This window comes from Caloenas nicobarica, chromosome 1 (genome assembly GCF_036013445.1).
Source record: "Caloenas nicobarica isolate bCalNic1 chromosome 1, bCalNic1.hap1, whole genome shotgun sequence".
NCBI classification, from domain to species: domain Eukaryota; kingdom Metazoa; phylum Chordata; class Aves; order Columbiformes; family Columbidae; genus Caloenas; species Caloenas nicobarica.
This window is the reverse complement of record NC_088245.1, coordinates 41,642,006-41,656,077: the sequence shown is the minus strand read 5'-3', so window position 1 is coordinate 41,656,077 and position 14,072 is coordinate 41,642,006. Positions and strand designations below refer to the sequence as shown.

Sequence of the window (14,072 nt, the reverse complement as noted above, 5' to 3'; positions counted from 1 at the left end):
TTTTCTGCTGTGAAGCCATCCATCACCAGCAGGAAGATAGTAACCTAAACAAAACACCATAATCGTCCAAAGCCTGGAACATTGTGCCTGGGGGGTAGCAAGTAGAGAAAAGCTAGAGGGGCATTTGGGGAATGAAAACTCACAGAATTAAGGACAGGATACTCTCACTATTTTATTGCATTCAAGTCTTGCTAAGACAAGCATCTATGGTAACTTCTTTACCAAAGGGCAAAATAAATTGATTGCTTAGACAAATGTTTATTAAAAATAACTACTATAATGCAAGCTGATGGAAAGTATAATAGACTGTAGCTTCAACACTGCAGAGCTCATAATGGGCTAGCTGCTCCTTTGAGAGGAGCTGTGTGGAGGTGGAAGCAAGCAGTGTGCTGGCATAGCCAGGGTGGTCCCAACACCAAGAGAGCATTCACGGCTGGCTCCCAAACACGTGCCACACTACAGCATGGGCACGACCTCAATATATGACTTAATTCTTCAATAAGTTGTCCAATAGTTTGTGTGCCAAACACAGGAATCCCTAAAAACACCACACAGACCAAAACTGATATATCATGTATCCCATGTTTGCATCCCGTAGGAAGAGTTTAGCTAAACAATTAGAATGGTTTTCTAGAGCAAGGGCAATGACTATTGGGTTTAATCATTTGGCACTGCAAGACAAGTGGGGCCTGCCAAGCATGGAAATTTAAAAACCAAAACATGGACAGCCCCAGATGCAGCCTCCATAAGTATGATTGAAAAAATGATACTGGAAGTAACAAGGGCTACTCCCCACAACTTGCCGGGTTTTTTAATTTTTAAAGCACAGATTTGAGCACAGAAGCCTCCACAATAGTCTGGCTCATATTCACTACAGAGGTGGAAAACCTCACTGCCATCTCAGTAATTTAATTGGGGTAAGTGCTTGTAGCCTTCCAGGAAACATGACTGGTTTTTTTTTTCCCCCTCTCCTTTTTTAAACCAGCTTTTGCTCTTACCATTTAAAAATGAAAGACCTAGCTGTGCAGCTTTATGAAATTCTGGCTTTTTGCCCAGAAGATTTGCTACTGCTTTCTAGTAATTATTTTCTCCTTTACGATCTGCTGGTGATCTTTGTAACACCAATGATAGAAAACAGCCCAATTTGATTACAAGTACTGATACTGACCGGCTGTTTTGGAGAGCAGGAGTAATACAACACATTTATACCCTCTGTTATTACACGGACTTGACCTGCTGTTTGAATTCATGCAGTGTCAGTAACACAGATCACTCTGTTTTCTTACACTGGAGGGAGTTTTGCCACCTTTATGATGCAAAGACAGTATAGCCATTGTTGCAAAGTAAGTCCAAAATAACTTAAGAAACCAGGAAGGCACAACTGTGTTTACCTGCAGTGGGTGACCTGAGTTAGCAGGGAATTTAACTCTGCCTTTAGCTACTGTGAACAGAATCAAACTTTGCAGAGAAGTTGCTACAACTAAGAGTAAAAAGTTTCTCCACTGCTGGATTCAGCAACATTAAGTCGCCTTCTCCTCCATAGCAAGATTAAACAGACAGAGCATCCACATAAGACAACCAAGACTTTAAGCAGACAGAAGTCAGCCAGGGTCTTCTGGTCCTGCTTAGTGTTAATTAAAGTACTCAGTTAGTGCATCCATGAGCTCCTGCTTCTTCCCCCCACCCTTCAGCCCGTAAAGCCTGCATGCGTCCTTCAGAACAGGTACCGTGAGCTTGCCTAGAGTGCCCTTCTGCACATGGCTCCGCAGCTCATCTTTCGAGATTTCTACCTTGGGCCTCTTGTCAGCTTGACCATCAGAAGCTAGAAAGATAAATTCTAGATTTAATGAAGTTTATTAGAAAGACATTAAGGTTTCTTATACATACCACAGTTCATGGCCATTAGCAGACGGTACTTTAAAAGCTACCTACGCACCCACAGACCTAGTTTCCATATTTTGTTTTATGAAGCAGATGTCACTCACTATGAAAGTCATATACTATGTTTCATTGATACAAGTGATCTCAAACTCAAGTATGAAACTTTGTGTTTTGATGTAAAGACCATCCTCAAATGAAACTTTTAAGGGATTCTCATCTATTCAGGAGACTGCAACAATTCCACAGGGAGTTCAGCTAACCAACGCTCCCACTTTCTGCAGTTTCATAGACTCCCAAACTACACACGGACCTCAGCATTAGACATTTAGACCTAAAGGTGCCTATCTGGGACTGGCTAAACAGCCCATGCATAAGAGTCTACTTCCTCACCAAGAACACAAACTGAAAGCATGAACGATTCTACTACGTTGTTGTAAAAAGACCAAAGTTATTAATAACTATAGCAATAAAATTAATAATAAATATGCATTTTGCAGTAATTAACCCACATTGCTTCCTATACTTCTCTGTTTTTTCACCGTGCAGTTTCTCATTCCAGCAGCTCTCTAGCTGGATACCACAACATCCCCTACTCTCTAAGAATCACTGCTGGACCCAAGTTCACTTTGTTGTGGAGATGAGTAAAGAGCCACTGCACAAGCAGCTTCTTTAAACTACGAGACAAACTGAAAATGCAGAAGCCTCTAAACAAGCAACACAGACAACATGCTGTATGTCTACATTGTCATTACTTACCTTGTTTTCGCTTTACACCCTTCCCATCAGGATTGTAGTCAGGAGGATAAACGAGTTGCTTAAACTCCTCCACCAGGCTGCCCAGCCTGCGGTTCATCTCTTCATTCTTTGGCACTGGCAAAAGAGAAAGATTTGCCCTCTCAAAAACAGAGCAATCACAGAAAGTCTAAACGAGGCCATCACCAGGTACAACTGTGCTTCTGTAATAACTAGCACGCAAGTGTCTTGCAAGCATGCAAAATGTTACCCATGTCTAATTTCAGACTTTTGAAATACAACATGTTACTAGCTAAGGATGCAAGCAGTTTGAGGTAGAACAGCTTGTTTCTGTCTTGTATTTGAATGATATCTAGCACAGGGACCTAGATTACACGTTAGGTATCACTTCAGAAGAGAGGAATAGTTACTCTAATGCTATTCCTGAACTACAACATAATTTTAAAAAAAGGAACTTCCCCTTCAGGAGTAGATTTCTATCCTTCAACAAGTTATTCATATATAGAGACTCTCACAGCCACAAGGTGGTATCACTGCCTCCTAGCAGAATAATTCTCTAAGTATTTCTGCCATTTATCAGTCTGAAATATTAATTAGACTCTTGAAGAGACGAACTTCAGAGAAAACATTTGTCACCACAGAAAAAAGGTGATTCAATTTTAATTTTGGAGGGTGATCAATTTTTCCTTTATCTTAAAAGTGACAGCATTAGAAAGTAATGTTTCAATATTTCAGAATGGACACATCCAGAATTCTACATCTTGGAACTGCACACAACTAAAACTTTTTTAAATGACATTTTGGTTTCTTGTAGCATACCTCTTAATTAGAACAAAGTCAAGAACCCTCTACCCCACCTCCCTTCACACCCACCAATAATTCTCACTTGTAAGATCCTCAGCTTGTTCTGGTTCCATCATATCCAGTGCCAAAGCCTCCAAATTCCTGAAGTGCTGCTGCAAAACTGGGTTCTCAAAGCTGTCAGTCCTGTCAAGAATCCCCCAAAATGTCAAAGCATGCTGCCAAGACGACAGACAAGACACATAATATCCACCACAAATTTATTTCAAAGTAAAACTTCCCTCTTCCCCACATAACAATCCATCTCATCAGAACTGCTTTTCCTCTCACTATGCCGTCATGCATCAACCACATTAGAAAGCTGTATGAGACAAATGGAGACTGTGGCGTTGTACTTCAATATCAGTTATGCTACTTTCCACAGGAGTAGAAAAAATCTCCCATAAAAGCACTTCATAAAATTTATCCTATCTATAATGAAAAAGGCCTAACTATTCTCTCTAAAGTGCTCTAATTTGAATGATCTAGGTCTGATCTGCAACAGATCAGCAGCAGCACAATAAAATGTGATACCTCTGCAACAAATGACAACAGCCCAGAAAATGAGAGCGATTCTATAAAGAACTCCAGAATGTGCTACATACTACATGTGGTGCCTGGGTATTCAGAATAATTAAGAATAATGTTTGGACAAAGCTACTACAAAGGGAAGCAATTTGCATCAAAATGCCATCTGGTGGACACCACAGCTGAACAACATATGCAGCAAAGCAAGCAACAGTGTGGTGTTTTCTTCCCATGCCACTCCCACACACACACTATTTATCTCCATGTACCTGTATTTGAATCGGAGTTTTTGAATTATTTCCTTCATTTTGTCCACCTGCTCTCGACTGGCTGGCACCTTTTCTGTAAAATCAACATTCCGTTTGTCATCTGCATATGGTAAGAAAATTATGTGGAAACCTGCACAGAGACAGAGAGAACAGTTATGTGGAACCATCACCTCAAAACAATAATTTATGGGTAGGACCAAGATGCATATTAGCTGGGTCTGATGACTCCCCAAACTAGCTACTTTTTTGGTGTGAACAACAGCAATCCATAATACCTCCTAGTGCCTACAGCACAACACTCAAATCCAATGTCAATGTATATTACCAACATCACTAATGTTTTTTTGAAAGAGATTCATAACAAATGCATAACTAAGAGGTGGAAACTTGTCACCCACTTTTGATACAGGAGTTCTGCTTGTGCACCTTCTTAATCTCTCACTGGAGATGATCTTGAAAAAGGCTTGTTTGCAAATTAAGTTAATGCCCACATTTCTGAAACACTTTACATTGTACACAGCAGCATTATTCTCCTCCTTTACATCCTTCCCAGAAGAGTATTTCCCAGTTAAAGAGGTGAGAAAATAGAAAAGAGCAAGAGTTCTGCCTTTGCTCCCTGATCATTCCCCACTCAGCTGCTATGGTGTGAGGCTCAGTATGTGAGACTAATTAATTAAGGCTTTAAAAATGTATCCAAGGATACACTAAAAGCCAGGGAAAGACATTCTGTCTAGTCAGCAAACAGAAAAAAGGGCTTTTAATTTTTAAGTCAGTTACTTGAATCTGCTAAAAAAAAAAAAGGTAGGAGGTGGGAAAACACTGTAGCCGTGTTACACCTAAGCAAGCACTGATGCAACTGAAGTTTTAAAAACAGATTCAACATGAGATGCTCACAATGAGAAAACTGAAGGGATGTTGGAAAGCACTGTCCCCAGCTGTAAGGGGAGCGGCACCAAGAATACTTTTACACAACAGAAGAAGTTGTTATGCTGACGGCATCCAATCATGCAGGGAAAGGCAGCATTTCCTCCCATACCTGGAGGAGCTATCTGCACTTTCTGCTCATCCACCTCTTCCTCCTGGGGAACCAGGGCCACAAAGCGAGGGGGAGTGTTCCTCCGGGTGGTGTATCTGCACAGTGCCACCACCTCCTTCTCCAAGCATTTCATCAATAAGGCATTAAATAGCGTTGTACTCCCTGCAAAGTAAAGACTGTTGGTCAGTTTGACAACTTTGCTCTTTGTTCAGGAATGTGACCCTACGTATTACGGTTTCAATACCTGTGACTTCTTTAAGATGCTTGCAATATTCCCGAGGTTAAAAGTAACTTTTTAAAGGGGGAACTCTCGAAAATGACAATGTTAGTGTCTCTCATGACCAGAGCAGTGAGAGTTCTGGTGAAAGAAATGAAATCACTGGCATCTGAGCAACAAAATAGAGTTGAAAATTTGAAACAGGTATCTACAAAGCCTCCTTCTGGTCAGGTGGAACATCATAGTAGCAGCATATCATAGGACCTTTTGCAGAAGTAACACACTAAGAATTCAGGTTGCAATATTCCTCTCAAGGCACACATTTGCTTTGTATTTTACCAGATACAGTGGTCAGGAAAATATTGACACATAAATAAGGTGTCTGATTCAGGAAGCTGCTAAGCTGGAGAAGCTAGTGGAAAGGTTCTTCTTTAGTCAGACACCGCAAAGCATCTGATCATAATTCAGTCCTCTTTATCCACCAGTAGATTGAGGAGCTGGAGTTCTTTCTGTACTATTGCAGTTTGGGATGGATTAATATTATATTTCTAGATAAGCAGACTTACATATATACATAAAAAGGGGAGAAAAAGCAGTCCTAAGCATCCTCTCCTCCTCTCTTCACAAGCCCATAAAGTGCTGTTAATTCAACCATGCTTCCTGAGCATTGTTTTTCCATCCGAGCTGATACGGATTTAGGAACAGTAATTATCTTCACTGCTTTGGGGTTTGTTTTTATTATATATTTTTTAAACAACTTTTGCCTTCTTCTCAGGTACTAGGATTTGTTACTTTCATGAATGACAAAACCAAATATGTGGGGACTACATTTGCATAGTGTGATCAGCTGCTTGTCATGATGGATGAAATATGAAGACAAATCGCCTCTTCTGCTTTTGAAGAAAACAAGAATTAACTGGAGCTGAGAGGGGCAGCAACAGTTAATTCTATACTTTTTAACATTAGCAAGGTTTAAAGTTAGACAAAGATTTTACACTCAGTGATTCCCACTTAAACACCCTATGAATCAGCTGGTCACCCTAATGCAAGGTGGTGAATCTTCTCATCTTCACTTACCACTTACTACAGACTCCTCAGGATAGATGAACTGGGAGGGTCTGACATGGTGGTGCAGTTTTAGCATAGAAAGTGGTTTGAAGCCAATCAGAAACAAGCCTGGAGAATCAAACCGTTTTAATTCTTCTGTTTCGTCTTTCTCCAGCACAATCTGGCGGTTTCCATATGTCTAAACCGGGGAAAAGCAGATAGTAGTGCTGCCAGCATTAAAAAAAAAAATGGGGAGATCGGTGTAGGGGGTGGGGATGCAATTGCTGTCTTTCACCACTGAGAAGAGTTACGGAAAAGACAGAGCAAACTCCCATCATTAGCACACACTGAAATGGCAAATCAAGTCTGTGACCATTATCCCAAGAGAAATTCCACCTGGACATTAGCAAAATGCTCTTTCTTAAGACAATGGTTAAGCCCCTGCACAGAGATGCTGTCATATCTCATTCTTGGAGCTCTTCAGAGCTGTCCCAAACAAACTCTGAGTGACCTGATGAGGTCCTGTCTGATTCTAAACTTGTTTCAACAGATGCACATCAGCAACCTATTCCGGGCAGAAAAAAAGCCACTTCTGAAGCATCGCTTATACATCGCAAACATGAAAACATACTGTAGTCCAGCTGCTGAAGATATCAGGACTTAATGCTCAGCTTTCTGTTCATCTCCCTTACTTTATTTCAAGAAACTAATGTCCAGTATAAATAAACTTAATATTTAATTTGAGGACAACAACTTTAAGAGCCTTTGTCATAGAAGGACACACAAAGTGCGCTTGTGACAATACACCTAGCAACTGCATATCCTGCTTTCAAATAAGGCTGTGCCTGGACAGAACGTGACATTCAATCTATATCAGCCAAACTATCAAGCAGGAAGGCAAAGCAAAGAACCAAATAACAAAAAAACCAAGGTAATATGCCTTTTGTTTGTTTGTTTTAAAAGAGCTTCAACCCCCCTCTGATTCACACTTGTATGTTTAATAATAATTTCATTATTTTAAAATAATTTAATAATTAAATGGACAAAATCTGTTCCAAATGAATCAAAAAGATAACACTAGCAGTAATAGCACAAGGCCACACAAGGTAAAGCCCTGACAACTTGATTCTGCGTTACAGAAAGAAATGCCTTGCGCTCCTGAGTGCACTCCCACCAGCAGCTCTGCTTTCTCTTCACAGTCGTGCCAGAGAAACAAACCCCTCTCACTCTGCGTAGCTTACAAAGTGACCAGGCTATCTCCACAGGTATACAGAAGTAAATATTTCTGCATCTGATCCTGAAAGTAAAATACAATAAAAAAGCAGCAAGATAATCTCCCCCCAACATCACAGAGACAGGGAAAAGCAGGCACATAATCAGTAAGTTACCTGAGCCCTTTTTGTGTCACTCGGCACGAGCAAGCTGCCTGTTTTTCCGTTAAACGTCCTTGTTTTCGTTTTAACCGGTTCATTAGTTTCCCGATAAAGCTTCACCGGGTATGGCTTATGAGCTTTTTGAACAAGGTTGTAAACGCCAACAGAAAGCGACAGATCTTTGTTCAAATACAGATTTAACCTGTGTAAAAACACAGATACAGACTTGAGACTCCCAAAAGATCACTTTTCCAATAGAAAGTCATCTCCTCAGATAACTTATTTTCTTTGACCTCCCGCTATTCTCTTCCCAAAAATCACATGTATCTCTGGAAACATATTATTACTTGAGTCATAATCTCACTTGTCTAAAAACATTCTTGCAATATTGTCATTTCTGGTCATAAAATTATTTAAATACAAATAATGTACCACATTTCTTTCACTTTTTTTTCACTCTGAAGGGCAGCTATGCTCAAGCAGAGCACAGGACAAGTTCACATTTGGGCAGCCCACTCGTGCTTAATGCAATGTGACCTGTGAATTCACACAGCTGTTCACGCAGAAGGCAAAATTCCCCAAAAGAACCGCATCAAGGCAAACAATACCATAATTTAAGAAAACAAAAAAGAGAAAAATTCAGAAGTAAAGGTTTAAAATTGGAAGTAATCTTCAAGTTCTGAGAGCAGAACAGTGAATTGCTGTGAATGTTACTTCCTCTCCTCTGAAAGGTACCTCTGGCACAGGATTCTTCCTCCTCAATTATCAGAAAATTTGAGGAACATTCCCAGAAGAGGAAAATAAAGCTGTGAGCAGGAACAAGAATACCAGTGACAACAGCTCAGGCTGGGATTTTTTAAAAATACATATTAAAAAAACCCACCAGACTGTGAAGTTCATTCCTTTAGTGTGCTTCCACATCATTCTGCTGTGAACTCGCTCATTAAAAAACCAACTGTTATGGAGTACGTAATTCCAAAAATACTTTCTATCTGCTTTGTCAAGATCCCTCTAATCTCTCTGTAAGTATCTCTAATCTTTCAGTAGGAGATCAGAAATATCAAGGCTGTGTGAATCCACATCAAGTGCCTGGACAGACTGGCTACGTTTAACTATTTAATAAGAAGCCAAAATACCTATCAGTCACACTGAGATGAAATTTTTCAGAGTTAACACTAGTAAGAAAAGCCTCATACCAATCAGATTTCACCATAAAGTAATCATTTTATATGTTGCAGATTTTTGAAAGTATTTTACTTGGCAATGATGTCATTTTTTGAAAAATGATTATTCCTGGCCAAGCTCAATACAGGAGACATCACACAGAACAAAAAAGGAGGCCTAGGGGAGGCCTTCACTCTCCTCTCTTCTCATCCATCACAGACCGATATCCTTAGAAGCTACAGAAGAAACACCAATTTTGGGCTAAGGAATTAAGATTGAGGAATGGAAGCACTGATGCTTTTATAGACCACTCATTCCAGAAAAGGGAGGTGAGATGCAGTCTAGAAATAACACCAGGTGCTTCCATTGAATGATATCATAACTAGGCACAAACCTGACTAAAACCCGTTTCTTTGTCTCCTTTGCTCGTACTTTCTTCCTGAGATGCTCCAGTTTCCCTGACTCCTCAGGCTGGATACCAAGGTCCTCATCCTCTGCTACATTTATGATATCCCTGTAGAACAAAGAGATATCGAACCCTCCAGGCTTCTTCAAGTGCATCAAATCCAGGATGATACCTAGAAACAAAGTAAAAGATGGGAGGAGGATCATAGAAACTGCTTTTTTCTTACATTGGCATGTTTCTCACCACTCCTAGATTACTCTATCTAAGCGAAGAATTTAAGCAAAAATAAGCTCCAAGTTGTCATCTGCACCAGGTGTGAAAGTTTCTAGGGAAAGAAGCAAAAGGCATTCTTCAACTTCAGTCAAAATAATGTAATATAGAAAATGTTTCCTCCCTGATTAAGAATTTGGACAACATTGTGTATGAAACAGCTCTGACAAGCTCACACAAAACATAATCTTACCTCAGGGAAAGAGGGAAATAATGAGTTCAGAAATTCCTCTTTCCCAGTTCTAAGGGCTAATGGACCAAGGAAACCTCACAGCTTCTAGATCTGGCACATCTGCCGAACTCCAAAAACACCAGCTAACTGAACTACATATTAGTAGTTGAACTAATGAAGCATTTGCTCTCTAGTCTCTGAGCTCAAGTTACCGTTCTTCAGCTAATTCAAAATGGAGCCATTAAAGTAATTTTCCTTTTGTGCTAGCTTAGAGTCATTATTCCCTTCCTGGAAAATGGTGGAACAACAAAATAAAGTAGTTTGTTTTCCACAGCCCTCTCAAGTCCTGATTTATGCTATCACAGCAGAAGACGAGATCCTAGAAAACAACTGCTAGTTGTTGGATACAATTGGATAACAGATTTTCTAACTTAGATACCAAATTTTTAATTTAGAAAGCTTCAGAAAGATTCCCTAGTTCTGATAATTTTACATTCTTTTTCTATCACAAGCGTGCAATGCAGTTAACATCTGCTGTAAGGATACATTACTTTTACTCTACCTGAAATTAACAGGGAAAATAATGACCTGTGTCTCTGAGATCCCCAGCTCTGGTCCTGGCCAGCTTGGCTTTAGCACTGTCACTGCCATGAGGGTCATCCTCGTTGGTGAAGAGCATGATCCTTTTGTGGCTGAGTCTGACTCGGACATCACTGAAGAGATTAGAGCAGGCCCAGAGTGCTTCACCCAGTGAATAGTCAGCATTGTGACCAAAGGTCTCACGGAAAAGTGCTTGTCCTTCATCTCCCCTGTACTGGTCCAGCTCTAGAACACGTTTTGCACCTAAGGGAGATAACAGCATTCATATGCATTAGAAATACTGAAAGAAGTACTGCAAACTCTTTCAAATATGCACCGAGGGTCCCTTGCAGCTGACATCTGAGTAATGTCCCCTTGCACCTCCATGGCTGTGCTCTTTGAACAGCTGGCTGAGAAAATTGCTCAGCACAGCCCAACAATTGCAATATTGCAGCCAGTTACCACTCGAAAGCACCTACTGGGGCCAAGAGGACACAAAGTACCCTGGCACCAATGTGGGGGTCTTCCTGCTGGGGAGGGAAACAGGCAGGGGGAAACTCTGCACCAAAAAGACAAGTGCTCAGCAGGAGAGCCAGCAATTTCATCTACTGCAGAGGCATGGCTGACTGCTGCGCCACCAGAGACAGGAGAGGAGCCTGAAATACATCCTCTGTCTCCACGGCAGGTTGGGAAGGTGGAGAATTCCTCCTGCTCCCTTGCCCCACATACCAGATCAAATGAACCTAAAGGTCAGATGCAGACCATAGATCGCAACATGGAGCACAGCAACATTCAGGGCAGGTATCCACGGCCTTTTTAAAGCTCTGCAGATTACCCCAGCCCAACTATGACTTCTTGCCCCACCTGTCTAACAGCAGATTCTCTGTCTTCTCCCATAACTCTAGAAAGGGAGATAAGCTTTCATTTTTCAGCTTCTTCTGAAGCAGAGCTTCTTCTTTTGTCCTTCACTCAAATTCTATAGCACTTTTGAAGTCTCATCTGAAAATGTCTTTCCCCACCCCCCTATTTTATATTCATCTCCTCAGCAGTCATTTAATTAATAGCATAACTATTCATGACTATGTACTACATAATAACTAACTATACTATTTCTTCTTTCTCCAGAAAATGCTATTCTCCAGGGGCAGCAAATTCTCTTCCTTTTTAACAAAACCCACCTGCACTGTCTTTATCATCACAGTGAAGCTACTGCCTCTAATGCAAGGAAAAGGGCAAGCAGGAAAGGAAGAGAAAAAAGGATGAGTGAGAAGCCTGAGGCACTTGCTGTCAGAAAAGGGAGAAGAACCTTGGGCAGTCTTGCCAGGTCCCCATTGTAATAGATTCTGAAACTAAGGCAAGGCACGGTTCTTACAGGAGAATCCCACACACTATCAAAGCATGATAGCAAGAACACTAACCTGCACCTCCTAGTTAAGACAGTAACGTAAAACCTCTTCAGAGACACAGGCTGCTATTAAAACCTAGTAGACAAAGTCCTCCCACAAGACTCTCTGCTGCCAGAGAATCTGTCACCATTAGCATGCATTCTTCGCACTACTCCTCCTACCTTTTCTAATTCAGCAACTAGCACTTGTTATCAAGCACATTCTAGGTAACTTTAAGAAATTATTAGAAAATGGAAGAGCTACATTCAAGAACTGCAAAACTTACTATAAAAATAAGAGGCAGAACACCCTAAACAGGTAACATATTGGACAACCTGCTGTAGCCGACCCTGCTTGAACAGAGGGGTTGGACAAGATGACCTCCACCCAGAAATGCCATCCAACCTCGCCCATTCTGTGATATTTTCCATCAGCTGGAATCCATGATGCCTTAGCACGTACATGCACTTTCCTAAAGTGCCGTAGAGACACGCTGGGCTTTAAACACTTCTGTTGAGATCCTCTTAGCTTTAGCAGACAGCAAGTGAACCACCATATTAAAAGAGAAGACATAGGAAAGGGATCTGAACCAACTATAACAGAAAGCTAAGCTCCCACTAAGTTTCTAAGCTTTCAGTAAATTTCTAAAACTATCCCCTTCACAACACATCTCAGTAACATTATTTTTTAAAATTTATCTGATAGAGAGGCCCGTTACTAACAATACTACTAAACAATTTCCTGCTCCATCCTTCTACATAACCTTCATATCACTTTACTGCCTTTACCTGGATTGTCCAGCTCCTGAAGAACATAAATGTGCTTGAAATCTGCCGAGTTCTTGTTCTTTTCTGTACCGTAGAACACAACACTTAACAGGTCTTTGTCACTACTAATAATTTTGCTGGTATACACGTTCCGGATGCACTGAAAAAAAAAATGCACACAGGTCAAAATATGAAGAAAATCAGTTGCATTATGGATGCCAAAGTTCTGTCTTTGGCAATTAGTAGCTTATACAAGTAGGCTCTAGCAAACCAAAGAACTGTAATAAATGCTTTAAGCTAAATTCCACCAGAAGAATTTGGGATCTTGTTTTTCGAGATATTTTTTTCAGTACTCAGCTTTATACATTTTTCATTAGCATTCACTTTCTACTAGCAAGATCAATGAAATAAACATCTCTCAAAGACACCACCCTGAAGGCAGATTGATCGCTCATTCTATAAACATTTCCCTCACCAAACTCTGGACACGAGCCACCAGGCAATGCATCTTTCCAAACCCACAGCCAATGTGGGTTGCTCGAGTTTCACAGTGACCTTACGCCAGCAGGTCAGGCAGAGGGACAACCAGGCAGCCATGCCCAGGGCGGTGTGGGAGGGTTCGCAAAGCGCCCCGAGGCTCCTTGCGCAGCCTTACCTGGATGGTCATGTCGAAAGGAGTCACTTCGTCCTCGTCGGACTCAAACATGGCCTTGGAGGCATCGACTAAGAAAATCAGGCTGTCCCGGCCCGAGACCCTATAGTCTGCTACGGAGAGCGAGGGGAACAACTTTAGCAACGGCCGTCTCCGCCCGCTGAAGGCGGGAAGGGCCAAACCCGCCGGGCCCCGCGGGCAGCGGGCCCCGGGCTGCCCTCCGTGAGGGAAGGGGATGGGGAGAGCGGGGGAGGCCCTTACCGACCGCCTCGGCCCCATCCTCCTGCTCCTCCTCCTCCTCCTCCGGGCCCTCGCCGCGATAGTAGGACCCCCAGTCCGACATGGCTCCCGGCGCGAGGCCCAACGGCCGCGCAACCGCCGGCGGAGGGGGAGGGGCGGCCCCGGCCGCTCTTACCGGCGCTCAACGGTCAACCGACGGCCGCGGCCACGCGCCGCTGCCTGCCACTCAGCAGGCGACACGCCTCCCATAGCAACTCTGACCAATGGAGGGAGGGGAAGGGCGCCGCGTCCTGGCCGTCCCGCGGGAAGCCGCACCCCCGCGCCCCGCGCGGATTGGTTACGGAGGGGAAAAGAAGAAGGGAGCTCTGCCCGCGCTGCGCGGGGCTCCGGCTCGCAAGCCGGAAGAGGCGCCAAGCCCCAGCCAATGACAGGGGGACTTCCCCCATCCCCGCCCACTGCCTCTAGCTCCGCCCCCGCCCCAGGCCGGAACCGC

The 14,072-nt window shown here is 42.4% G+C and overlaps 1 protein-coding gene across 3 annotated transcripts; it reads right to left on the bottom strand.

Annotated features, from left to right (window-relative positions):
- Positions 1-157: 157 nt before the first annotated feature.
- On the bottom strand, positions 158-13,867 carry XRCC6 (X-ray repair cross complementing 6). Of its 3 annotated transcripts, XM_065640842.1 has the most exons (13): positions 13,601-13,867; positions 13,343-13,452; positions 12,709-12,847; positions 10,545-10,799; positions 9,503-9,686; positions 7,960-8,146; positions 6,602-6,770; positions 5,308-5,469; positions 4,272-4,401; positions 3,521-3,621; positions 2,638-2,751; positions 1,728-1,822; positions 158-538 (listed from the first exon to the last, which is right to left on the bottom strand). In XM_065640842.1, exons 1-13 carry the CDS (start codon positions 13,680-13,682, stop codon positions 488-490), a joined length of 1,779 nt encoding a protein of 592 aa, XP_065496914.1. In that variant the 5' UTR covers positions 13,683-13,867; the 3' UTR covers positions 158-487. The 3 variants fall into 3 exon arrangements, with proteins under 3 accessions (XP_065496914.1, XP_065496898.1, XP_065496906.1); XM_065640826.1 differs by having other exon boundaries at positions 158-1,822; XM_065640834.1 differs by having other exon boundaries at positions 158-1,822; positions 13,343-13,449.
- Between the last annotated feature and the right edge of the window lie 205 nt (positions 13,868-14,072).